We start from the raw sequence: 27,670 nt of genomic DNA on the forward strand, positions 1-27,670 counted from the left end.
CGAAGAAAGTCTAACACGTTGGAGCAAGATTTCACTAGCCGATTCCCTCAAAAAGAATATGTATTTCAGTAACCAAAGACCGAAAGCAACAGACAAAGCAAGGAAGGAAAGAGTGTGTATTCTTGTCAACCTGTTACCTGTTGTACAAAGCAAGAACTGGTTATAGGACAGGGTGTTTCTGCACCTGATCGAGTGCATATACACCCTTTATTATTTCAAATATATTTAAAATATCAAATAAATAAATGAACGTCTCGTGTATATCTTGATATGTTACATGTTTATAAAGTTATTTCAACAAAAACCGACATGTCCTATGTCATGTGTAGAAAAGATAAATTTTAGTGCTAAATTAATCCACTTCTCGAGACACTATTTTGACTTTTTTACACAGGACATAAAAAATGTCGGTTTTATGCGAAACTTTATGTGCACACATAGAACATGTTTCTACATGCGATTTTTTTTTGTAAATTTTTTAAGTTTCTAAAATATGTTTTGTATATATAGGGTGCATATGCACCTAAGATCAGTTTTGAATTTCCCATGGTTATATTGCTTGGTGGTCATGGCTATTGAGCGGAAGTACTCCCTCCATACTGAATTACTTGTTGTTGATTTGTCTACATAGTATATAGATGCATGCGGGTCTGAACAAATCTTTTAAATCTGTGAGACCATGATAATTAATATGAGATAAAGACAGTATTTCCACAATTCAAAATTAAGTGGCGCAGTTTTGGTTAGATTTTGTCTACATATGTCTTCATTGCGTAAATTCGTTTATTTTAAAAATAAATTGCGAAACTTAATTTGGAACGGGAAGTATTACTCTATGTATATGTTGTTTTCGTGTATCACATGTTTGGAACGATGACTATCTGAACACGTGTGTGAGAACCGTTCTAGATGCTCCAAAAATAGCCATGACCACCAAGCAATATAACCCGTTCTAGACTTGTCGTTTCTGGAATCATACGTAGATCGTTCCCTACATTGTCTCCCAGCGCTCTAATGCACGCACGCGAAGTACCTTTCAAATACCAGCGTGTCCTTGTGGAGGAGGATGGGATGCTTGCCACTCAGCTTCGTCGTACTGGGAGTATTTTAGCGAGAGTGCAGACGCTCTTGGCAAACTTCGTCTTCCATCGATCAGTTGTGCCTTTGTTGCCTCAGCTCCAGTTGATGAGGGGATGCATGTCCCTATGGAGATTTCACCCCTTATGCTATGCAAGCGGTGTCATTTGTTAGTGGGAGTGAAGTTCTCACCGAGGTCGTGGCTCTAGTTCTACAGATTATGTCTGAGAGCTATATAGGGAACCATCTGTGATGCTACCGATGGAGGTGACCTCATTACAGTCCTTGGTGGTGGCCATTGCACACTCACGATCGTCGTTGAGGGCCTACTAGCCTTCCGACTTTGCAAAGCATGGAGGTTTGGATGCTTCGCCTATGACCATTGGGCAGGTCGTTTATCTGCGTGACGAAGTTCATGAGCCTATTTCTACAAAAGAGTTATTTTGCTACTTGTCGGTTTGGAGACACTAGCCCTAGACATGGCAAGAAAATTACTTGCATATTGACGAAGAAGGCTTCTAGGGGGGAAATAAAGAAAGGGGAGAAGTATGAAGACCGACGCCACAAGGAAGTGGCATCCGCGGCTGCTTGATGGATGTACCCAACTTTTTTGGGGGTTTCCTTTGCGATCTGCTACTCCATGGTTAGATAGTCATGGTTGTAGTACGTTAAGAGAATTTGTTGGTCCGTCTAGTCGGCCGGGGAGTTGAGTGTTATATTATGATCCAAATGCATATACTAAAGGGAGGCTAACTTCTGACGAGCGGAGCGAAACTCGTCACCGGTAGGCTTGGGATGGTTTGGTCTCGGCAATACCTTGTTAGTCGGCTTGGCCCGGTGTGTCAGAGTTTCCTCCATTCTTGTCTTACATTGATGTGGAGTCAGAGCTTCCATGTTCTTCGAGGTCTTCTTTTGGACGGTGTACGATGACCCACAAGGGGCGATCCAGGTGAAGTTCACCTTCGGCGCGGGTCTTGCGCATCCCCTGGTCGGAGCTCGTCATCCGAGTCGGAGCTGCTCTCCCCTACATGAGGAGCCACCTGTTTGGCATTGGCCATCTTGAGCCTCGCGGTGCCGCTTCGGCAAGGTCTTCTTTGGTGGTCGCTTCTTCGGGGAAGTCAGAGTCGGTGCAGGTGTAGAGTGATGACGATGACGCCGGTGAGCAACCTTGACGACGATCTTCGCCTATGTGGTATTTGTGCAGCTTCGATGGGTTGCCAGGGTGGCTATGTGTGCCCATGCGACGGTCGACATGGGTGTTTGTACCGGTTTTTGGTCTGCTTTTTATTAATAAACTGGCCACCTATTCTTCTCTATTAATGAAAATGGCACGTCTTGCCTCTTTTCAAAAAACTACGAAGGGAAGAAAAAAGAGAAAGAAGGAAAGGAAGAGGATAAAGCTGGTGGAATGAAGAAGAGGCAAGATTTGGTATCTATTGGACGATTTGGGCATCTAGAAAGAACATGTATACCGGAAATGGGAGTGTTGGAGGCTGAGCTACATGTAGCTCTTTATTTTTAAAGACTAAAAATTCGTATTTTAAAGTTTCAAAAAAACTGAAACAAGATCTTAGAGGTAGTCCATGATGTATGCTATAATGGTGCAAAATCTCAATGCAAACTGATTTGTACTATAGGCTACACGAAATTAACAAAATTAGTATTCTTGAAATGTGTATATTCACTATAAAGTTTGTCAGAATTTTTCATTTTTGTGTAGCCTAAAATATGAAGTAATATGTATTGAGGTTTTACACCATTGTAGTATACATCATTGGCTATCTCTAAAATTTTGATTCGAATTTTTTAAAATTTTGAAATATAAATTCTGAATGTTTGAATATAAAGGGCTATGTGTATCTCAGCCACCTTTTGAAGTTTTCCCCGGAAAAGGTCATCTTCCTTTATTTTGTTCTATGCTACAAACTAGTCTTTCAATCATGGAGGACCAATATCATACATATGATAAATCTCATCAAATAAGGGTATCTATGAAAGTCCTGGCACATGTAGTTTTTCATCCGTCGGTGATAAATGGATACAAATGACAGTTTTTCACGAAATACACATCAGGAATGGGCCGGGCTTTTCAGTGATAAATGAACATCACATAAAGTCTCTCCGGCTAAATCATCTACAGTACGATTTTTGTTCATGGATGCACCATAAAGACCACTACCCACACACCCATCCTAATGTTGATGTATCCACCCACTCACTTTCCCGCTTTCCAAATGCCCATCAATTGCTTTTGGATCTTTTTAATATTTTAAAATATGTTTTTGGGACAATAGGTGCATCTATACCTATGAACCAAAATGGATCATTGTTTCAGTATCTTGTAAGTGCACGTGCAAATGCAAATGAAGTACAGTTACTAACATTTTTCTCTGCTACAGACCGGGTTACAAAGGACAAGGATTTTCTTTCTCATGATCCCGATTCAACGAATTGACTCAACTTGTGAGACAAGAACCAGATGCCATGCTACTGACCACGATGGAAGGGAAGGCATAGCAGGGCAGATCAGCGAGTTGGAAGGGAAGGCATGGCAGGGTCTGAACGCAGCGAATTTACCGGCGCCGGTAGGTACAGCAGTGATGACATCATGCTGACGTCATCCAAGTGTTAATTTAGTTTCTAAAAATTTGTGAAATATGTCTAAAATTTGTGAAACATGTTTGAAACTTGTGAAAAAATATTTACTATTCAAAGTATGTTTCACAAAGTTTCACAATTATTGCACACGTATTTATGAAACTTGTGAAACGTTTTCTACTATTCAAATCTGTTTCAATTATGTTTCAGTTTTGTTAAAAAGGACATAAGTAGTCTCACCAATCTCAAAGCTAATCTGTGGTAGATGACACTCCTACACATACAGTTGCCTTTAAAAATGAGTTTTCGAGGGCAGATCTGAATGGCGCGCAGCATGCTGACCTGGTCTGTGTCAGACTAAAACGTGAACTGACCACGCTTATGGGTCAAATTAATGCGTGGGCCACGTACGTCCACCAGCCATCACCTATGCTAAAATCCCATCGTTGTCTCGTCCGACGTGAGCGGCTCCACCGGGAGTGTGCTCCACCCATGTGCGATGACCAACACATCGCATACAAGAGCTTTTCTAGTGAAACACTGAAACATGTGTGGAAGATCGCAAACGGTTATATGTATGAATTCAACCGTGAGTATTGTTACTTGTTAGGGCATAAGGGCATCTCCAACCGAGCGACCTAAACGGACGCGCTGGGCCGTCCGTTTTGGACCGTTTAGGTGGGGTCGAGCGGACACCGGACGATGGGATCCGTTTGGGTCGCACGCTACGCTCAACGCGCGGACGCAACGCAAAATGTAATAAAATAAAGAAAATGAAAAGGAAAATAAAACAACAAAAAATAAATATTAACTAGTGTTCATTAAACTTAGCCCTATTTTGGGCAATTTTTACACAAAAGAAAGCCCTATATGTGCTTTAAACTAAAAAAAAAAAGCAAACCCTAGTCAGGGTTTGCGAGCACGGTGGCCGCCGGCAGTACTACTCCCAGTAGTACTCGTCGTCGTCGCCGTCGATGAGGACGATGCCCCCGGCGGCGACGCGCTGTTCTGGCTGGACACGCCGGAGAGCGCCGAGGACTCCGGCCAGGGCGACCACTGCGCCCTTTCCCAGGCGGAGCGCGGGTCCGAAGGGCTCGCTGGCCTGCGCAGCCGTGCCCTCCGCGCGGACTCCTTCCGGAGCTGCTCCTCCGCTGCGGCCTGCAGCTCCGCCTCCTGCCGGAGCGCGGCCCGGCGCTCCGCCTCCTCCCGAAGCGCCGCCGCTGGTGATGAGGACATCCCTACTACACCACTACCTCCGTCATTGATAAATGAAGATGAACTCGTTGTGAAGCTCAAGTCCAATAAAGTTCGGATTGGACCAATTACAAGGGCTCGTGCGAAGCTACTTAAACAACAGGTGAACTTGTTTCTAGACGGTACTTTGATTGATGAGAACTTTATCTCGTCTAAGTCATATTACTTGTGTATCATCGGGTATCAAGAGGACACGAGCATCGCACGAGGAGTAGAGGAGCAGCTGGACATGAAGACGGAGGTCAAGATGGACGTGAAGGCTGGACATGGAGCTGGACATGAAGATATCTCATGGTCGCGCGAGGGAGGAGCGGGAGGCATGCACGAGAGGAGAAGACGACATCCAGGCCGGTCCAGTACCCGGTTAGACCGGCCTCCAGACCGGCCAGTCCTGTCCCTGGCCCGGTCGACCGGTCGCCAACCGGATGAGATTTATCGTACCGGGCAAAAACCGGAAAGTTGCGAAGTTTCCGGTTGCCGACCGGTTGACCGGACGCCAGACCGGCCGACCCGGTCCCTGGCCCGGTTGACCGGATTCCAGACCGGATTTGTCCGAGTCTGTCTCGACCAGATCTATTATGGGTCGGTTATTCTTGTATCTTTTCGACCAGAAGTTGTCCCGGACGCCTATATAAGTGCCCAGGATGCCCCCTAGCTGCTTTAGACCACGTTTAAGATAAACCCTAGTTCTTAGTTGTTTGCTCTAGCAAAACTATTGAATCCCTACACCATATTGCTTGATATTGTGTAGATCCTGAAAAAGTCTTGTGTGATCTGCTGTTCCATTGGGAATTAGACGGTCGCAACTTACCGCTTCGTGGTCGGCGGCTACGTGCGCAAGTGTGTGGAGTTGCGAATATCTTGCAGGTTTGAGAGCTGTTGCATTGGCGACAAGGACCAATCGAGAGATCTCGTTGCGTCATACAAGTTATCATCCACTTCATCGTCGTGTTTCTCCGCTGCCATCACCCCGTGATCATCATCACCGCCGCTGCTTACTGAGAAGATAGGGCCACCACTTATCATCTTGGTATCAGATTTCCGAGTTTTCCTCGGTAAGCCATCCACAATCCACCCCATAGTTGAGTTGTGAGTGTTTTCCTGTCCGGAAAAATCCATAAAAAGTTAGGGTTAGGGTTTGCCATAGCCTTAGATTGCACTAATTTCAAGTTTTAGTTGCTTTTCGTAGTTGTTTTTGCGTATCTTTTCTTTCCATCTAGTATTTTAGGGTTTGAGTTTACTCTTTCATCTTGTGTTACTTTATCTAGTGGTGTCGGTTTTGTTACTCCGAGTCCACATAGCGTACGAGTGTGCTTGTTCCCAACCATAGACACAGCCTATCGATATACGGTGACTAGGAACTTCCCGGAAGAGACTAGTTTTACCGCTCGACAGGCTGCTCGTTAGGTTATCGGTGCTTTGCATATTTCTGTTGGCCGTGTTATCAAGGAGTTGCGTCAGAAAATCAAAAAAAAAAGAGAAAATTGAAAAGAAGCAAAAAGAGCTACATAGCTGCGTGTGTTACAAAAAGAAAAATCCAAAAAAGAAAAGTGAAGTGCTAGTTGAATCAAGTGAAGGCCTAAGTTTACTTTACTGCACCCGTAGTTGAGCAATCTTGTGCCTGTCTCGTTGAGCTTTGCTAGCGTCTCTCTAGTGCATGGCAACCTTTCCTACATATAGTTGCATTGCCCCATTATATCGCCTTGTGTGAGTATCATTGGTTGTCTACGGTCAGCGCTAGAGCTTGTTATTGGTGCAAATAGGTAGCCTACCTACAGCCCCACATATACCCTGCTTTGTCGTGTGATTGGTTCTTATACCCTTGATATTCGTTTCGTTACATCTGTGCACTAGTTGTTCCTACAAGTGGTAAGCAACACTAATTTACTTTGGAACGGTAAGATCTCCTTTTCTTATCAGTTTTGAGTGAGTTGTGAGAGTACCACCATATATTTTTGATTTAGTGCACTAATCTACTAACGATGTCTGCTAGTGATCATAAACTTGTTAACCAGGAAAACAAGAGTGCTGCCGATATCATCACATGGAGGAGTATGAGGCTCTTCGTAATGAGATGCGACGTGAATTCCGCGCTCAGGACGATGTGCTTACTGGGAAGGTTGAAGAGATCTCCCAAAAGCTGGATGCTACTCATGTGACCGTCACTACAATGCAAGATCAAATGACGGATGTTCAACGCAGTCTTGCTGATTTGCGTTTAGCTGTTGAGAATTTGACCGCGCAACAACAACAAGACGATGACGAAGATCCTGAGCTTCAAGATGACGCACACAATGCTCGTGATGCGCCACGTGGTAATCGTCCTCGCGGTTGGGTTCCACTTGGCCGCAATGGTCATGGACAAGATGAGGAAGATGGTTTGGGTAAGCCCAAGTTTTCTATACCCAAGTTTGAAGGAGGAGCTGATGTTGAAGAATACCTCACTTGGGAGCTTAAGATTGAGAAGTTGTGGAGCTTACATCCACATTATACTGAAGATCGGAAAATCAAGCTTGCTTCTTCCGAATTTGATGGCTATGCTTTGCGTTGGTGGGATGCTTTTGTTCGTAATCGAGACGAGGATGGTGAGCAACCTATACGCACATGGCGTGCCATGAAGGAGGCGATGACTTCTCGCTTTGTGCCTACAAATTACTTGCGGAATATATATGATAAGCTGACTCTATTGAGACAAGGTGTGAAGACTGTGGATGAATACTACATGGAGATGGAGATGCTTATGCAGCGTGGCCGTGTCCGTGAGTCTCTCGAGATGACAATGCAGCGTTTCCTCAACGGTTTGAAGTATGATATCAAAGGCATTGTTTGTCACTACAGCTACAACAATATGAATCAATTGTTACATCATGCAAGAGAAGCTGAATCACAGTTGGCTGACGAAGCAAAGATCAAAGGTCGAGCTACAGGAGGTGGGCGTTTCACACCCCGCGCGGCACCATCTTCGGCGCCGGCGCCTTCGACGCGCTCTGCACCTTACTCTACTCTGCCTAGTAAGCCGGTCTCCAATGTGTCTAACACATAGAAGTCCGAATCTGCTGCAAGTACGAGTGGCTCTAATGTGTCTACTGCGCGTAACCGTGATATGGTTTGTCATACATGTGGTGGCAAGGGTCACTTCAAGAGAGATTGTCCTAACCGCAAAGTCATGATTATCAATGAGGACAATGAATACGAGACTGGAGATGATGTTGATCCTAATGCTCCAGAAGATGATGACTATGACACTGATGGTGAATATGCATATCCGTCTGATGCTCGCACCATTGTTGTGTCGCAGCATGCTCTTAATGTGTTGCCTAGTGCATCTACTCAGCGCTGCAATTTGTTCCAAACAAAGGCTTTAGTTGGTCCCGACAAGGCTTGCAAGGTCATTATTGATGGCGGGAGTTGCCGCAATTTAGCAAGCAAGGAGTTGTGTACCAAGATGAAGTTGAAGTATCTACCGCACCCGCATCCATACTATATTCAGTGGTTGAGCGGCAATGGTGAGATGAAGGTAAACCACATGGTGCGTGTTGAGTTTGCTATTGGACCATACAAGGATTGCATTGATTTTGATGTCGTTCCTATGACGGTGTGTCACCTACTATTGGGGCGGCCTTGGCTCTATGACCGTTCTGTGCAACACAATGGCTGTGCTAATACATATCACTTGGAGTTCAAGGGCAAGAAAATTAATCTACAGCCTATGACACCACAGCAAATTGTCAATGAGTCTCTTCAGAAAGTTGAAGTCAACTTGGAGGATGCTTCATTAGATAGGCGAGAGAATTGTAATGTTGTGAGTGATATAACGAAAAGTGAGAGAGTGAATTCCTTAGTCTCATTAGCCACCAAAGAAGACATGAGAGAATTTAGTGAGGATCCTACAGACCATGCCTCTTGTGCTCTTGTACAGGGGTACGGTTTTGGTTTCTAACGATATGACCCCTCTTCCTCTTGGTGTTTCTAATGTTTTGCAGGAATTTGGCGACGTGTTTCCGGACGAGGTACCCGCAGGACTTCCACCATTGCGAGGTATTGAGCATCAAATTGACTCGATTCCCGGAGCTTCGCTACCCAATCGGGCACCATATAGAACGAACCCCGAAGAGACGAAGGAGATACAGAAGCAAGTACAAGCGCTACTCGACAAAGGTTATATCCGCATAAGCCTTAGTCCTTGTGATGTTCTTGTTATTCTTGTTCCTAAGAAAGATGGTACATGGCGTATGTGTGTAGATTGTAGAGCGATAAACAACATTACTATTCGATATCGTCATCCTATTCCCCGTTTAGAGGATATGCTAGATGAATTGAGTGGTGTTGTTGTTTTCACTAAAATTGATTTGCGTAGTGGTTATCATCAAATTAGGATGAAAGAAGGGGATGAGTGGAAAACCGCCTTTAAAACAAAATTTGGTTTATATGAGTGGTTAGTAATGCCTTTTGGTTTGACTAATGCACCTAGCACTTTCATGAGACTGATGAACCATGTTTTGCGTGATTTTATTGGCAAGTTTGTGGTTGTGTATTTTGATGACATATTAATTTACAGCCGCAATGAATCTGATCATATTATACATATCCGACATGTTTTGCAAGTGTTGCGTGATAGTAAACTCTATGGTAATCTTGAGAAGTGCACATTTTGCAAAGATAAGGTCATATTTCCGGGTTATGTTGTCTCTAAGCATGGAGTAGAAGTAGATGTGTCTAAAATTGAAGCTATTCAAAATTGGCCTACTCCCATGAATGTGAGTCAAGTAAGAAGTTTTCATGGTCTAGCTGGGTTTTATCGCCGTTTTGTGCCCAATTTTTCTACTATTGCTGCACTTTTGAATGAATTGACTAAAAAGGGTGTAGTCTTTGAGTGGGGCGTTGCCCAAGATCATGCTTTTGATGAACTGAAACGATTGTTAACTTCTGCACCGTTGCTTGCACTTCCTGATTTCAATAAGCAATTTGAGATTGAATGTGATGCTAGTGGTATTGGAATTGGTGGTGTGTTGATGCAAGAGGGTCGCCCAATTGCATATTTTTCGAGAAACTTTCACGGTGCTAAGTTGAACTATCCTATCTATGATAAAGAATTGTATGCTTTAATTAGAGTTCTTGAGGTTTGGCAACATTATTTGTGGCCAAAAGAATTTATCATACATTCTGATCATGATGCTTTGAAATATCTGAAAGCCCAATCTACTTTGCATAGGCGTCTTGCTAAGTGGGTTGAGTTCATTGAGTCTTTTCCATACATTATTAAGCATAAGAAGGGAAAAGATAATATTATTGCTGATGCTCTATCTAGGAAAACTATGCTATTAACCCATCTTGATGTTAAAATTCCTGGATTAGAGGTGTTATGTGATTTATATGCGACTGATCATGATTTTGCTGAACCGTACCGCTTGTGTGTTATGGGTAAAGCATGGGAAAAGTATCACATACACGATGGGTTCTTGTTTAGAGCTAACAAACTATGTGTTCCAGAATCTTCTGTGCGTTTGCTCTTATTGCAGGAATCACATGCTGGAGGTTTGATGGGTCACTTTGGGCGTGAGAAGATGCTACTCATGCTCGCTGATCATTTTTATTGGCCAAAAATGAGGCGGGATGTGGACAGGTATGTGAAGAGGTGCATTACTTGCAACAAGTCCAAGTCCAAGCTGAAGCCTCACGGTTTGTATACTCCGTTACCGGCACCTACTACACCTTGGGAAGATATTAGTATGGATTTTGTGTTGGGTTTGCCGCGTACTAAAAGAGGCCATGATTCTATATTTGTGGTAGTGGACAGATTTTCTAAAATGTCACACTTTATTGCCTGCCACAAAAGCGACGATGCGTCGCATATTGCTAACTTGTTTTTCAGGGAGATTGTTCGACTACATGGAGTCCCGAAGACTATTGTTTCTGATCGTGATGTGAAGTTCATGAGCTACTTCTGGAAGACACTTTGGGGAAAGCTGGGGACAAAGCTACTGTTCAGTACTACTTGTCATCCCCAAACTGATGGTCAAACTGAGGTGGTGAATCGAACCTTGTCACAACTGCTGAGATCCATGATTAAGAAGAACCTGAAGGAGTGGGAAGATTGTTTGCCGCATGTAGAGTTTGTTTACAACAGGGTGGTACATTCTACCACGGAGCTGTGTCCTTTTGAGGTGGTGTATGGTTTGAAACCCATTACTCCACTTGACTTGTTGCCTTTGCCCATACATGAGAGAGTTAATATGGAGGCATCCAAGAGGGCAGATTTTGTGCGTAAGATCCATGTGAAGACTAAAGAGTTGATCGAGAAGAAAGGCAAGAGCAATGCTGCAAGGATGAACAAGAAGCGCAAAGAGATGTTGTTCAAGCCTGGTGATATGGTGCAGGTACATTTTCGCAAGGATAGGTTCCCGAAGCTGCGGAAGTCTAAGTTGAAGCCTCGTGGTGCTGGTCCTTACAAAGTGCTTGCCAAGATCAATGATAATGCATACTCGATAGATCTTCCAGTTGATGAGTTTGGTGTCAGTAATTCTTTCAATGTTGCTGATTTGACACCGTATGACGGAGAAGACCTTGGAGCGTCGAGGTCGACGCCTTTTGAAGGGGGGGATGATGAGGACATCCCTACTACACCACTACCTCCGTCATTGATAAATGAAGATGAACCTCTTTGTGAAGCTCAAGTCCAATGAAGTTCGGATTGGACCAATTACAAGGGCTCGTGCGAAGCTACTTAAACAACAGGTGAACTTGTTTCTAGACGGTACTTTGATTGATGAGAACTTTATACTGCCTAAGTCATGTTACTTGTGTATCATCAGGTATCAAGAGGAGACGAGCATCGCACGAGGAGTAGAGGAGCAGCTGGACATGAAGACGGACGTCAAGATAGACGTGAAGCTGGACATGGAGCTGGACATGAAGATATCTCATGGTCGTGTGAGGGAGGAGCGGGAGGCATGCGCGAGAGGAGAAGATGACGTCCAGGCCGGTCCAGCACCCGGTTAGACCGGCCTCCAGACCGGCCAGTACGGTCCCTGGCCCGGTCAACCGGTCGCCAACCGGATGAGATTTACCGTACCGGGCAAAAACCGGAAAGTTGCGAAGTTTCCGGTTGCCGACCGGTTGAACGGACGCCAGACCGGCCGACCCGGTCCCTGGCCCGGTTGACCGGATTCCAGACCGGATTTGTCCGAGTCTGTCTCGACCAGATCTATTCTGGGTCGGTTATTCTTGTATCTTTTCGACAAGAAGTCGTCCCGGACGCCTATATAAGTGTCCAAGACGCCCCCTAGCTGCTTTAGACCACGTTTAAGATAAATCCTAGTTCTTAGTTGTTTGCTCTAGCAAAACTATTGAATCCCTACACCATATTGCTTGATATTGTGTAGATCCTGAAAAAGTCTTGTGTGATTTGTTGTTCCATTGGGAATTAGACGGTTGCAACTTACCGCTTCGTGGTCGGCGGCTACGTGCGCAAGTGTGTGGAGTTGCGAATATCTTGCAGGGTTGAGAGTTGTTGCATTGGCGACAGGGACCAATCGAGAGATCTCGTTGCGTCATACAAGTTATCATCCACTTCATCGTCGTGTTTCTCCGCTGCCATCACCCCGTGATCATCATCACCACCGCTGCTTACTGAGAAGATCGGGCCACCCCTTATCACCTGGTGCGTGGCCTCCTCCTCCTGGCGAGCCATCTCGAGGAAGGCCCACGCCTCCGCCTGGGCGTCCTCCTGGGCCTTCCTGGCCATCTCCTCCAGCGCAGAGGCGCGCAGCGTCTCCGCGAGGTGCGGCCATTTGGCCAGCTCCTCGAGGTCGCGCTGCTCGCGGGACGCCGCGAGCACCGCCTGCAGCTCGGGGTCGTCCTCCTCCTGGGGCTCGGGCTGCGGTTGGGGCTGGGGCTGGTGTGGCGCCGCCGCGGCATCGTCGATATAGAGGCCGCCGGGGCGGCGGCCAGCCCGCCTTGCAGGCGTGCGCGGCTGCGCGCGTCGTGCTCCACCTCGAACCACTTGTGTCGCCGTACGCGGGGTGCTCCTGGAGGTCTGCCGGCAGCTGCGCCCGGCGCCTCCGGATCTCCGCGATGCGGGCGCGGCCGGAGCCCGGGATGGGCGGCACCGGAACCCGATCTGGGCTCAGGTGCCAGCCGTGGGGGAGGTGCACGTCCCCCCATGGCATTGGGCCGCCGGCGTCCCAGAACATCTGCGCCGCCGCTACGGTGACGTAGATCCGGTCGCGGCTGGGAGGAGCCGGCGGCCCAATGTCGAACGTCGCTGGCGCGATTCGTCGGCTGCTGCCGGCCTCGTGGTCGTTCGCGGACGGGAGGAACTCCCGCTTCGGGGCCATGGCGGCACGGAAGCTCGAGGTCGCGCGTGCGTGTGGCCGGAGTGGAGAGTGGGGACTGGATAGGGATAGTCCCCCTCCCCCATTCCACATTTAATAGGACTGGGGCACTGACAGCTGGGCCAGCCACGTGGGCCAGGCGGACACGCGAGGACACCGCGTGCCATCCGCGGCCACGCAAACCCGGCCCAAATTTTGACCGGGTTTGCGTCGTTCCGGACGCCGAGGCCATCCGCATTTGCGATGCGTCGCCGAGTTAGGCTGCGTTTTTGTCCGGCTGGACCCATCCAAACGCGCGAGCGCGGGATGGGTCGCCGCGTATCGAAATGTTTCCGAGGAACAAAACCATGTGTGATCAAAGGGTGCGTGATTGTGCCCTTCATCACAAAGCAAGCAAGAAACATTGGTCATGTATGTTGCCTTTCCTGCCAACTGGCCTCCTCGTCTTCCATACAAAAACTTGAGTCTCATATTTGGTTTGAAGTATATTCATATGAAATTTGTCGGATTAAATCCTATAGAGAATTTTTCTATGATGGTTGCTTGATTTTTAGGATTGATTTTCATAGGAATTTTTTCTAAGAAATCCTTTGCACTAGATTTTACATGAAACCTAACCTCCACTCATACATCTCTCTTTTTTTAGAATTCTTTACTTTTCATACGGTGGAGTCAAAAAAAATTTGGTTTATATAAATTCATATGGGATTAAAGTGGGCTGACATTGAGAACCAACCTGAGGTTGGGTGGTTAGGAGGGTGGTTATACCCCCAGCCCACCAGAGTTCAAACCCCAGGTTTGACATATGTGTGTCTCATAAAGGCGGAATATTCTTTCAGTGGGAGGCGACGTTCCCATCGACAGCGAAGCGCCTGTGGTGACTTCGTCAATTTCAAAATCCGATCGGCCGGCTCAGTCTTCTGAAGGTACTCATAGGGATAGGGTGAATGTATGCGCATGTATGTGAGCGTCTGCGTTTGTATTGTGTTTCTCAAAAAAAAAGTGGGCTAACATGGAATCCTACATATTTTTATTCATATGTTTTTCCTATCCTACAAATCAAACATACCTAATTGTTTTATTTTTCTCTTTTTTAATTACTCCCGGTTTAGAAACAACCACCCTGTGAAGCTATATCGTGATTAGCATGCCCATGGCGCGACAAGATCGAAGGGGTCCAACCCCTTCCCTGTATGTGTTAGCTTAGGACGCGCCTTGCGCCGCTTTCTTTTCCTCTCCTCTCCCCTCTCTTCGTGCTACAGTTGCTGAGAGTCTTCCTCCGTGTTCCGGGCCAAGCCGAGGTCCTCTCCGGCGGCGTAGCCGCTAGGAGATGGCTGAGGCGAGGCGCCGGCGTCCCATCTGTATATAGTAAGGTTAGAGTCGAGTTTGGTCCCGCTGTGGAGTTTGGGAGTAGAGTGCCAGATCTCGCCCGCCAGATCTGGGGCGGCCCATCCCCGATTTTCTTTCTGGTGGTGCTCCGGTGGCAGGACGCGCTGCAAGAGAGGGAGTTAGGAGTGGGGATCTCCGACAATAAGGCGGCTGTCTCAAGTCTGGCCCGTCGCATCCGAGCTGCGGTGGAGGTGAGTCAGGTCTTCTTCTCTTGCAGGAGCTCCGGCGGCCGGAGTTTGCACGGAGGAGCGACGGGCCTGACGGCTTGGTCAATAAGCTCGAGGTGTGCCATCTCGAAGAGCGAAGCTGCGTTGCTGCGAAGTATCCTCTGGCCGGCCGTGGAGGCGAGGGGAGGAGCCGATGCAGCCACTGGTTTGTTGTTTCTTCTTACTGGTGTCAAATCATCTGCCAACAGTGGAGTTGGGAAGCTGTTTTTTTGAGCAACACCTCGGCGGCGGACTGTCGTCCGACATCCAAGGCCAATCCATGGCCTATCCAAAAGCTGGCGAGTTCCGGCGTTTCAACCTCCTTCGTGAGGCCCTTTCTGAGGTCTGCAGTCGCGTACTACGGCTGCATAGAGGCAAGTGGCTCCGTCCCCGCCTCTGTGCATGACGGCGGCGTAGCTGATCTCCGGCTCGGCGGTGGGGAAAGAGAAGGACCGGATTGCTTTTTCCCACTTTTCAGTGAGGTCTTTTCTGTATTTGCTAGGGACCTATATGTTTTTTTCAATCTTATGGGGTCCTTTGTAATAATTTGTACCTCCACCGTTTGGAAATAATGAAAAGCTTCCAGGCCCTTCGGGGCACTCCTTGTTCAAAAAAAAACCCTTCCCTGTCTTATCGAGGTCCCAACCAGCGATATGAATATGTTGGCCACGGCATTAGAACTGATGGAGTAAAATACATGGCGCGTACCTAAACTCAGCAGCCTTGCCCGCCTCTATCACCATACTCAAGAATACGTGAAATACGGTAATTGAATATGGCTGGCTGGCCCATCGACGGTCACCACATGTTGCCGCGGTGTATTCTGGCTGGAGGCGCGCATCGGGTCCCACTGTCAGTCGCTGGAGGGGCGTTACATCGAAGAATGGAGAAGGCTGAGGGGAACCGACGCAGCTAACCGTATATCTCCATTTCTGTTTGCAATTCCACTCTCTTGAACGCAAAACCCTAGCCCCAGATTTCGCCAGCTTAGAGATTTTCTCGCCGAAGTTCTCGCCGTCGGTCGTTGTTGGTGACCGCGATGTCTGCGTCAAGCTCGGTCCGCTCTTCTTTGTTCCGCCGCCGTGCGCCCTACATCCCCCTGGTTCCCTGCCCTGGATGCGGCCTCGCCGTGAAGCAGTACGTCTCTGGCACCGACGGCCACAATGGTTGGGTGTTCTACAAGTGCAAAAACCATGGGGTACGCAATAAATCTTGTTTGTGTGTGATGCATTTTTGAATTTTATCCCATTTGATTGATTCAATCCCAGGCTCTAGCTCAAGCTCTAATGCATGTTCACCCAAGTTCGGATTTTGATGTTGAGTGTTTCTAATCTGACAGAGTGGCTGCAACTTTTGGCACTGGGAGTTGCACTACGTTGAGTTTCTATGTGAGAATGATTATCTCATAGGTGATGAAGCTATTGATACCCATCAATGGGCAGAGGAGAGGAGGGAAGCATTGGAGCTCAGGAACAAACAAAGAGAAGTAACAATTCCTCGAAATGATCAGCAAGTGATGGGGAAGTTGGTGTCAATGCTTGATCTGCTTACTGAAGTAGTCCTTCTGAAACTTGTAGTAGTGCTCTTAGGTGTGGTCTGTGTGATGCTTATTCAGAAGAAGTGAAGATGCATATGTGTTATGATGTAGTGGGTCTATGTGTGTGAACAATGTAGTAGTGGTTTGCTGGCTTGCTTATTCTGAAACTTGCTTACAAAGTTTGATGATATAATGGGTCTAGAGTCTATGCATCTGTGTGTTGAACAATGAATGAAATGTGTTAATGTGAAAGCTTTTTTGGAACCTGGCATTTCATTGAACAATGTATGAAATGTATCTGTCAAGCCATTGTATATGTATGAAATTTATCTATGAAATGTATATGTGAAGCCTATTTGGAACCAGGCTTTTCATTGATACCAAAATAAGACAGTAGGAAGTTGACATTACATATCTGCCACTTCAGTGAAATCAAAATAATACAATTGCAAGTAATTACATAGCATTTAACCTGGCACTTCAGTCTGGAATGCAGGAGGCAAGATGATAGGCCCATGCATCTTTTCCCAGTCCGTTTTGTCCTTGCAAGGGTAACCAATATGTCCATAGGTTTTCTTGTACATGTCCACTGAGTAACACTTGTCAACATAAGTCACTGGATCTTTCTCATCATATCTGATGCATGAGATGGCATGTGGGCATGGAATGCCACTCTTCTCTCACCTCTTGCAATTACATGTTCTGCTCTTGAGATCCACAATGTAGTTTGTCGGAGTTGAGCAAACCACTTCACTCAGTTTAAGTAGCCCATCACCAGCTCCTTCAGCAAAGCTATAGTTAGCTAACTCTATGTTTTTTTCAGCTTCTTCTTGATCTTGGGTGTAAGAATTCCGGTCATCACAGCTGCCTCTTTCCCTTTACTGTAATGCCTAGTTATCATTTGATTTTTGACTCTGTCAAACATACTAAGGACAGGCAACTCCCTTGCTTCTAAAATGTACCTAAGCACATCAGATAAGGAAGCAAGATAAGCACATCAGATAAGGAAGCAAGATAAGCACATCATATAAAGAAAACAAGATAAGAACATCTTACTTGTTGAAAACTTCACAGTTGTTGTTCAACAATATGCCACATTTAGGAAGGTCACTTTGGAATGCCCTAACCCAGGTTTTAGGGTCCAACTTGTCAACCAAAGCATGAGCATCAGGGTTCAGTGCTTTCATGTATTCCATGCTCCTCTCATACTTGGCTACAGTAATGCTTCTAGCTAAAGTCCATAAAGCATTCTTAAGAGCATCACTCCTGAAAACTTGCTGGAAATTTTGCCACATATGCCTCACACAAAACCTGTGTTCGGATTCAGGGAATTGGTCCTTCACTGTATTAGTGAGGCCTTTCTGCTTGTCTGACGTCCGTGTCCATGGAGCAGTGTTGACTATACCCAGGTCATTCTTCAAACTTTGAAGAAACCATGTCCAGTTTGTTGTGTCTTCCACCTCTACAGCAGCAATTGCAATAGGAAAGATACAGTCATTTGAATCTATACCTACATCAGCAAGCAATTGGCCTTTGTATCTTGTCTTGATGAAACATCCACCCACAAATATAATTGGCCTACAACCTTGTAAAAACCCTCTTTTGCAGGCATCAAGACTCATTTAGCATCTACTGAATCTACCACTTGCATTGCATGTTAGAAAGAAAGAAGAGCCAGGGTTACTCCTTCTAATTTCATTACCATAGTCCCAAAGAAGCTTGTATTATTCTTCTTTATCACCATAAATTGTCTTCATAGCAAGTCTCCTGGCTCTCCGCATCTTGCTCCTACCAGGTGTCATGTGCCATTGCTTCTGAACCACTCTTGAAAAATTCTTCAAGTTCATGTCTTGATCAGCTCTGAAACTTTCCAAATACTTGTCTGCAACAAAGTTAGTAGTAAATGCACTAACTTTAAATTTCCTGTTGCATGTGTGCTTCTCATTGAACTTCTTGATCAACCAAGAATCTATGGATTTATTGTAAGATGCCCACAAATAAAATGGACAGTCATCTGCTCCTGAACACTTAGCACACAGCCTTCTCTTGTCATTTATTGGCATCTTGATAGATCTTCTTTGTAAGCAATTGTACTCTCTGATTGCTTTCCTTAGCATGTCAACTGTCTCAAACATTTGACCAACTTTGAACTTGGGATCTTTCAAATCTTTCTCTTTGAATGTCTTTAACCTTACCTTGACCTTCTCATCTTCTGAGTCAGGGGCCCATAGATCATCAAGCTCTGACTCATCTTCTTATTCCAGCTTTTCTTTACCATGTGCACTATGTTTCTTGACCTCTTCTTCATCTTCATCAACATGGCTGACAAAGAAATCATCATCAGCATCACTGATCTCATAGCCAGAATCATGCATGTTGAAGTATGCATCCTCTTCACCATTGTATGCTTCTTCATCCTCTTCATCAACTTCTTTTTGTTCTCTCACAATCTTATGGTTGCTTCTGGTTTTCATCCCATCCCTTCCTCTGGTTACTTCTTCCTCCCTAGATCTCACTTCTTCTATCTCAAAAATAACTAAAAGAGGGACATGGGGATTGTCCACTATTCCTTCTTCATCATCCAGAGATATGGGCTTTGCATGGCTAACAGCTGGAGGAAGATCAACCACGGGAAATTCAACTACATCATCCCAATCCCTTGCTCTGATGGATTCATCATGGTCCAGGTAGATGCTGAAGAAGTGGTGGCCAATACCAACAAATGTGCTCATAAAGTGTGTATCATCATCACTTCCTAACCATTGTCAGTATTGGATCAAATAATGTGCCCTTATTCTCCCTGCATTTCATAACCAATTTTATCCACCAGATTTTCAACCATTGCAGGAGACCAACTTTCAGTGTCGCAATCATCAAACCAAATAACTGATCCATCGACATAGCTCTTGTTAATACCATTACCAACAAATAAACCTCCATGACATATTCCTACTGAGAAATTATTGGTACCAGGACCTGCAACAACAATGTATAAAACGATTCAACCATCTATCCACAGAATACACAAAAATGCTACATTTTTTGGAGCTGAAACTAGTCAGAACTTTCAGAAATCTTGCAGAACTAGACGACCCGAAACCCTGCTCAAAGTTGCTAGATTAGTTGATTCAAAACTAGTGAAACCAACTGACGGCATATGGCGCAAACTCTAACCATAATCAATCCTTAACCTATGCGTAAAACCCTACCCAAAAATCGATCAAAGCATCCACAAACCGACGCTAAATGTCAGCATAAATATGGACTCAACTGTTCAGATTCGACCATCTAAACAACCCTAGACTAGAAAAGGCAAACATTTCCGAGAGAGAGGTGAAGGCTATGCCGAAAAGACTCGAAAATTCACCGTAAACTGGAGGAGGATCACCCTCGGGCCGCCGCCGCGGAGCCATCGCTCACGGCGCACAAGCCCCTCGACACCCGCACGCCTATTGACACCGTCGACGACTCGCTCTCTCCAAGTGCAACGACAGCGAGGACGACGGCGTCGCCGACGTCTCTTCCTCTCCCGCAACCACCTCGGAATAATCGCAACAGAGGTACGATCACTATGGGGAAGAAGCATACAGATGTGCGGTGGGGGATGAAGCAGTTATTGCAAATTAATTCAGGGGCTTCTCTGCAAGAAAACGGCCACGCAACGCCCCTCAGCGACTAACAGTGGGACCCGATGCGCGCCTCCGGCCAGAATACACCACGCAGCAACACATGGTGACCATCGATGGGACAGCCAGGCATATTCAATTACCGTATTTCACGTATTCTTGAGTACGGTGATAGAGGCGGGCAAGGCTGGCGAGGTTAGGTACGCGACATGTATTTTACTCCAGCTGATGCTAGTGACCTTCCATTGGCAAGCACCTAAACGTCATCCTCGTAGTCGTAGATACCTTCCATTGGCAAGCACCTAAACGTAGATTTGCCGTTTGCGCCCTAATTTTGCATGGACTTCATCTCGTCCGAATCTATTGATGCTAACAGGTGGCACGCATTAAGCAACTCAGCCCATCGACATCATTGAGGATACACAAGAGCTAGAAATAGAGCACGAAGGGGAACTCTCGCTTCTTTCACCAGCACACCAATTTCTGATCTGTCGAAAGCATTGGACTTGAGAGCATTCACGAGGTTTGAAGCATCAGATTAAAATATAATTATGTTCACCCCCACTCTGTTTGCCCCGACAATGGCAGCAAGGCAAGCAACAGCTTCAGAATGCAAGGCATCTCTAAGATGGGTAGATTTCCCCGCACCAGCAGCAATGAAATCACCAGCCTGGTCACAGATGACATAGCCCCAACCGCTAGAACCCAAGTCAGAATCGAATGAAATCACCAGCCTGGTCACAGATGACATAGCCCCAACCGCCAGAACCCGAGTCAGAATCAAAAGCGCCATCAAAGTTGACTTTCACATGATCATTTAGCGGTTTACACCATTTGTGAATATCTGGAGGTTTCGGTGGTTTGTTTGGCTTCTTCAGACTTTATTGCTCCACCAGGAGCTTCTCAACTCGATGGCACACAGCCTCGGAGCTAGGAGTCGCCTCACCTGCAATTGCCTTGTTGCGGACGTTCCACCATTCCCACGTCAGGGTCACAGCCTTAAGTTGTGTTTCATCGCTGCACTTCCAAAGATCTTGCAGCATGCTGTGGGCTGAGGTACAAGAAATGAGCTTCTCACGGGTCTCTCCTAGAGCCAGGATATTCCAACGCTTTTAACTTTTTTGCACTTCGGGAAAACATGTCCCCCATTCTCATTCAAGCGATGGCACACAGGGCATGTCATATCGAGGTCCACCCCAAGCCTTCGGATTTTCATTCTGTTTGCCAAGCTATTGTGAGGAAGCCTCCGAACAAACATCTTCACCTTGCTTGACGTTTTTAGAGACCAAATATGGTTCCAATCAAATTTTACAGTGCTGTTTGCCAGATTCTCCTTGGAGCATGCAGCATCTCTGCCCAACCTTCTGTCCCTCAGCTGAACCCCAACCTTGTATGCAGACTTGACTAAGAAAAGGCCGCGCGGATCAAAATGCCAAGCATGGATGTCCTCCATTCCATCACAGATGGTGATGCCCTATTTAAGACATGAACCAACATGGGACCTGAGCTAGACAATGTCAAGCCTTTCTTGTGCTTAATACTAAAAGTTTTGTTTTCTCGAATTTACATTCAGATGGGTCATAGTTAAACAGTTAGCAGGAAGTAAATAGTAAGAAAATTAAAGGCTTCTTTGATTCTGTAACAGTAGGAACGGGTACCTCCTTATTTGCACGAATATGATGATACAATTAATTGCCATTGAGATGTAACCAGAACTTTCTTGTTGCAACCTGTAATTGTACAAATGGTGTTCCCTGTACCTGCAATGCACCTGACCATTATTTCCTAAATCCAACATAATTAAAGAGAATGAAATCTAGAGAATGGATCGTTAGGGTGGTGGATAGTAAGACTATAAAAAACCAAGAAAGAAATAGAATGAAAAATAACATTTAGCTTGAACCACATAGGTACTGGCTACCAGGACAATCATGTAATCTCCAGTCTCCTAATATTAACTAACCATATCTAGGTGATTTTACTGTAAAAAACAACTAGATGCACCTAGATATAGATCTATGAACTGCACTTGTTAATCAATTCAAATGGAACATGCTAGCATTCATTTATTTCAAGTTAAAGGTGATTCTTATAACACTAACTGCAGACAAAAGTCCTAAAAATATAAAAACTAAAACAGAAAAAGAACAGTCTCACGAGTTACCTGGTACTACTCAGCGGAAAGGGTGTCAAGCTGGAGTTCAGACCTTGATGAGGCGAGAGACGTCAGCAAACAAGTGCGCAGTATAAATTGTGTTCAGTGGCCCATCATCAAATTTCGTTAGCTAATTGATGTTCTAAATGATCGGCAAACTGTCGATCAAGTTATTAACAATTGTAATCACATCATGTCACCACTGCACCAGAAATGCACTAAACCAAGATTACACGCGGAAATATGTATAATAAATAAATAAAAATATAGGAGAATTGTTCTATGGAGGGGGCGGGGAGTGGATAATCACATTGGAGAGATTGTGGCCTCTGGATAAATATGTGAAATTTACAGCGGATAACTCCGTAGAAAATGCCATTGACCAAAGAATGGAACCTCCCAGTCTCCTATATTATCTAAAAAGCATTCCTACTGAATCAAGAAACTAAATCAGAGCTTCTTTGAGGGCAGTATGCTACTTTGCAGCTCTAGGCTTCTACTTCTACTTTTTATTTGAGAACACTATCCGTCACACTTTTTCTTCAAGATGAAATAGATTTCAGAAAGTTGGAAGGGAAATCAAAATAGTACCGGTGATTGAGAACAAATTAGGATGTAAGAACTTATGAGGTGCTTAGAATGATAACACTATTACTTATGAGGCGCCTAAAATGATAATCAGGAGCAGGAAGCATATATGTCACTATATGATCAGATCTACGATAGCTTGAGAAAAGCACCTTATATGAGCAGCTTTGGAAGAAAAAAAGTTGTGCATCTGCGAGCGGACTGATCAGGGTAAAAATCTGTGTATTAGCATTATTGATCCATCTCTGCATGGAAAACTAGCCTGAAGCACAATAATCCGATAATAAATCACTACTCAATAAAGAGCCCGCCTCAAAGGGTATGATCAGATCCCGATCAAAGGGAGTACGCCCTAAACGAAACTCGCAGTTCATCAAAGCAGAGGGCTGCACATATCAATTACAGAAAACCGCCTAAAACTCCTAAATCAACACCCTGCTGATGCCCTGTCCTGAAAGCTAAATTTTACACAGATTGTTCAAAATATCCCCATCACGCAACCACTATTCTTAAATTGGACATCATGGATCGCAAAGTAAATGATGTGAACTCAGCACAAATCCTCAAGTAAGCAGAATCAGTTCATCACACAGACGATTGCACGGAAGAAACAGGTCTTTTATTCTCTTACCATCCTCGCTTGCCAGAGCTAGAGTCGATATAGGTAACAGACACGACTTCGGTAGTTCAGGACCGAAGATGCAGTGCTGAGATGTGAGGTATGAGGGGTGAGGTCTTTATCGCTTTGGCCTTGCTGCCATTGCCAGCCAGCATGTAAAGTTACTGTAATCTGCACATATCGAAGCACAACAAAGTCACATAAAGAATTCTGTACGTATAAGAAATGACTAAACTGCAGAAATTTGCAAAGAAATGCATAAGCCTTCTTTACTAATTAAAGATACTTGCTGGAAGCATTTAAATAATACAGGGGGTTACAATTCCATTGGAATTACCGAACTACAAACATAATCAAGCACATAATACCAATTGCAGAAATATTTTTAGATCTTTTTCGCCAATTAAAGGTATAGATATCAATTAACAGAAAAGGATAGATGTGCTTTGGTTGCACCTGATTTGAGCAGTGGCTGCTCGATATGGTCATCCATGACCACCGGTGGTAGCATCCAAGTGATCCCTCTTTTAACTTTGGTCAGCAATTACTTAATTTTAATCACAAACTGATGAAAATTAGAAGACAGACGTTGCTTGGTGTTGAAGAATTTCGAAGAGAAGAAGAATCATAATTAAATGAAACCTTCTATTAATATTAATAATAATTCACACACTGATTACATAGGATAGCTACTATCCCCTAAGCCGTAGGTTTGGGTGACCAGTTCAGAGTGCAAATGAACTAACCTATTACTACCTGGGTCACATTTGAAATCACACCAAGAATCAACTAGGCTACAATCGAATCTGACTAGAGTTAACACAAGCATCCATCAATCGGTGGCGCAACTGATTCAATTTGTCCGGAGGAAGTAGGGGCAGACGGGTCCCATGGTGGGCGTCCAGTTGCCACACCCCCACTAGCACCTCCCCTGCATGGGCCTGGCATCGCTACAACGCCCCCTCTGCTGGCCACCCTGCAGTAGCACGCCCCAGCGGCGCCACCGCACAGACTTGTTCGATGTTGATGAATTTCGCGGAGAAGAAGGATCATGATCAAATCAAACCTTTATTAATATTAAAAATTGACACAGCGATTACATAGGATAGCTACTCTCCCATAAGCTGTAGGTTCACAGTGAACTAAGCTAATGCCAGCTGGGTCACATTTGATTCCAGTGACCAAATCACATGAAGCTAATATCTAGACTGAGCCTGAAATCGCAATCGGTGGCGCAACTGATTCAGTTGGTCCACAAGAAGTAGGGGCAGGCGGCTCCCATGGCTGGCGTCCAGTTGCCACACCCCCAGAAGCACCTCCCCTGTGTCGGCCCTGGCACCGCTATAACGCCTCCTCGGCTCGCCACTCCGCAGTAGCAGGCACCCCCGCACAGACTTGTGTGAGGCTGCTGCTCCTCCTCCTCCTTGTGCTGGATCGGCAGCGGCGCCAAGGAGCCGGTAATGGCGATCTTGGCGCCCCTGCGCATAATCTCCACAAGAAGGTGTGCCGTGTTGCGCGCGTCATCGAGCCCGCAGTGCAGGCGGCCTTCCCACTGTAACCCAGCGGCCCGGACGGCCTCCTGCAGATTGACCCGCCCTACGCCCCCGAGCACCGTCTGGAAGGGAACCCTGAGGTTGACCCAGCGATCGAAGTACGCCGGCTTCTCGATCCCCTTGAAGACGCACTCCGATTCGAGCATAGTCCGGCAGTCCCAATCGCCCCACGTCACGACGGCCAAGCTGCCGCCTTTCCTGGCCCCCGCCGTCGCCGCCTGCAGCCAGCGGTGGTGCAGCAGGAGCGCCTCCCCGAGATCCACCCCTCCATCGACGTCCTCCTGCCTGATCCCCGTGAGGTCCCTGCAAAACGGAGTCAGCACAGGATGGTACTTAGGGCGGACGTACCTGCGGAAGGCGGATTGGATGCGGCCGGTGGCGCCGTCGACGAGCACGGAGGGGAACTCGATAATCTCTTGCGGGTAAATCCGCTTGTCCTTCTCGCACGTGGCCTCGAAATCCACGACCAAGAAGAACTCGAACTCCTGCAGCAGGTGAGGCGCCTGAGCCCACGGCGCCGCCGCGCTCGACATCGTCGTCCGCCGCCGAGGGAAAACACGCGCGCGCGATCACCGGGAAACGGAGCGCTGAGAAGCTAGGGTTTGTCGAGAGCTGGATCAGATCAAGATCTCGGGAGGGGGGAGCTAGGGTTTCGATCCCGCGGGCGAATTGCGGCCTTAAATCCACCGGAAGGTGCTCCGTCTCCGACATGAACTCGAACTCGAACTCAGACTGCGTAGAGTTTACGCGGGATTCAGATCTGGGCCGCGTTGACGCGGTATTGCTGGGCCCGACATCGTTATTTCTTTTTTCTCAATTGGTGCGTGCGTCACCTTTTTCTTTGGCTCTTGCTGCTGATATGTACACTCGTGCTTGCAAGAATTTCCTTTTTTGTTTCATGGTCTAGCAGATAACCTATTCAGAGCAAACCAAAAAATAATCGCAAGTTTCCGGTGCCGGGTCAAAAAAAAAATCCCATGCAGATACCGGAAAAATAGCTGGCCTCCAAAAAAAAAAATTCCATCAAACCCGTATCGCTTCTCGAAATATTGCATATACGCAGACTTGAGGCCTAGATTCCCCTGCATCGCTCCAAAAAGGTTGGAGGACGGAATATTTAGCTCGGAAGCCTCCTTTCCTCATCGCCGCTGCCACCGTCGATGGTTGATTCTGGCCATCCCCACGTTTGTCGTCACATAGAGAGAGTATGCACCGCTGCCGCCTGACTTCCTGTCAACGAGGGTAGGCTAGTGCAGCGGGCTAGACAAGGTGCGTTCAGCCAGCAGCGTTGCATGTCGGCATGGGCAAGGGTTGTGCGGCGCTGCCTTGGGCGAGGGGGGCGGGTCTATGCGAAGTGCGGTAACGCCGCGCGGTGGCCTAGCGAGGGGTGGGCGGCGCGGCTGTTCGTCAAGGGGCGGCTGTTCGTCAAGGGGCGGCGAGTCGGCGCGGCCACGGGATTCGAACAGGAGGGGTGGGGGCAGCAGGTTTCATGGAGGAAGAAGCTTAAAGAAAAAGAAGGTGGGCCCTTTTTAGATCAATGGGCGTGCGATCGAAGGCTAACATGATGGTGCAAAGACGTTTTTAGATGGCTAGTTAAGGGGGACACTCGTCACGTCCGTGTTGTGTCCACCGACGCATTCCCAACCCAATAGGTCACTCAACACATTCCCAACCCAATAGGTCACTTTGCATCGAGCCAGGTCTTACCCATGCGGACCGAAATGGACATGTTTGGGGCTCCTTTGATTCATAGGATTTGCATAAAAAATTGTGTAGGATTTAGATTCATAGAAAATTTTCATACACTTGTTGTTTAACTGATACAAACATATCCTATAGGAATTAATCCTATAAGAGTCTTATAGTGTAAATCCTATACAAAAAATTAGGTCATACATCATGAAATATTTCTTCGCTGCTACAATCAAACACGCTTCATTTTCTGATATGATTCAAAGAGATATGAAATCCCAATCCCATGCTTTTTTATTTCTATACTTTCGTTATCCTATGAATCAAAGGAACCCTTGATCCATTTGCTTCGGGCTGATGAAGATGCCCTTACCACAAAACATACATGTATACTTCCACAGTTCTACACTTCCGAGCAAAAATGGTACCAGATGTCTTGAACACCCTAATCAAGTGTAAGAGTAAGACTTTCGGCTTCTCATAACTTGATCACAGGATACCACTATCGTCTATCACTTTAAAAATATTCAGGTAATAATGCATGATGTTTTATACATACCAGAGTGTGTGCTGCTTCTGGTGAAAGGCTTCCCTTCTTCACAAACTACATGGTCAGCAATTAATTCAACAACACCTGCACCAACAATGATGGAACTTTAGTAAATCCAGCCATTTTGCTCGGTAGCTTCAAAGAGCTGTGTAAGTGTAAGGGAGCTACAAACCTCTGTTTAGGCAAACTGGCAGTCCTTGTTTGCCTATAAAGGGTTCCATTTCATGAAAAAAACTGCTCCAGAAGGCCTTCCTTTAGCTCCACCTGAAACATTGTAAATGTGTAAACTGAGTTAACCATATATCATACAAGAAACTGCAAGTGCAATTTATTTCTGAACAAGAACACAATTTAAATATCCATTCATTGATGTGTGTCCCTATGATAAACAGTAACTCTCAACAGAGAGCTACTATCTGAATATACACGTGATAACACAACTAACTCCAGGAATAATGTTGACATTCCTTTTCACAAAAAGAGAACATTTTGT

At 46.0% G+C, this 27,670-nt stretch overlaps 1 protein-coding gene across 3 annotated transcripts; it reads right to left on the reverse strand.

The window, feature by feature from the left end:
• Positions 1–16,682: 16,682 nt before the first annotated feature.
• Positions 16,683–27,606, reverse strand: LOC124686195 (ERI1 exoribonuclease 3-like). 3 transcript variants are annotated; one of them, XR_006997750.1, is made up of 5 exons: positions 27,350–27,606; positions 27,187–27,261; positions 21,679–23,553; positions 17,451–19,370; positions 16,683–17,356 (listed from the first exon to the last, which is right to left on the reverse strand). XR_006997750.1 is itself a non-coding variant. In XM_047220186.1 (3 exons), exon 3 carries the CDS (start codon positions 25,466–25,468, stop codon positions 24,626–24,628), a length of 843 nt encoding a protein of 280 aa, XP_047076142.1. In that variant the 5' UTR covers positions 25,469–25,850; positions 27,187–27,261; positions 27,350–27,565; the 3' UTR covers positions 24,435–24,625. The 3 variants fall into 3 exon arrangements, 1 of the variants encoding a protein (XP_047076142.1); XR_006997753.1 differs by lacking the exons at positions 21,679–23,553; positions 27,187–27,261; positions 27,350–27,606 and adding an exon at positions 19,762–19,948; XM_047220186.1 differs by lacking the exons at positions 16,683–17,356; positions 17,451–19,370; positions 21,679–23,553 and adding an exon at positions 24,435–25,850 and having other exon boundaries at positions 27,350–27,565.
• Positions 27,607–27,670: the final 64 nt, after the last annotated feature.

This window comes from Lolium rigidum, chromosome 1 (assembly GCF_022539505.1).
Source record: "Lolium rigidum isolate FL_2022 chromosome 1, APGP_CSIRO_Lrig_0.1, whole genome shotgun sequence".
Lineage (NCBI taxonomy): Eukaryota > Viridiplantae > Streptophyta > Magnoliopsida > Poales > Poaceae > Lolium > Lolium rigidum.

What these genes read in the sequence shown, in the direction of transcription:
- LOC124686195 (XM_047220186.1), bottom strand. Translation starts at nt 25,468, where the DNA reads ATGTCGAGCGCGGCGGCGCCGTGGGCTCAGGCGCCTCACCTGCTGCAG.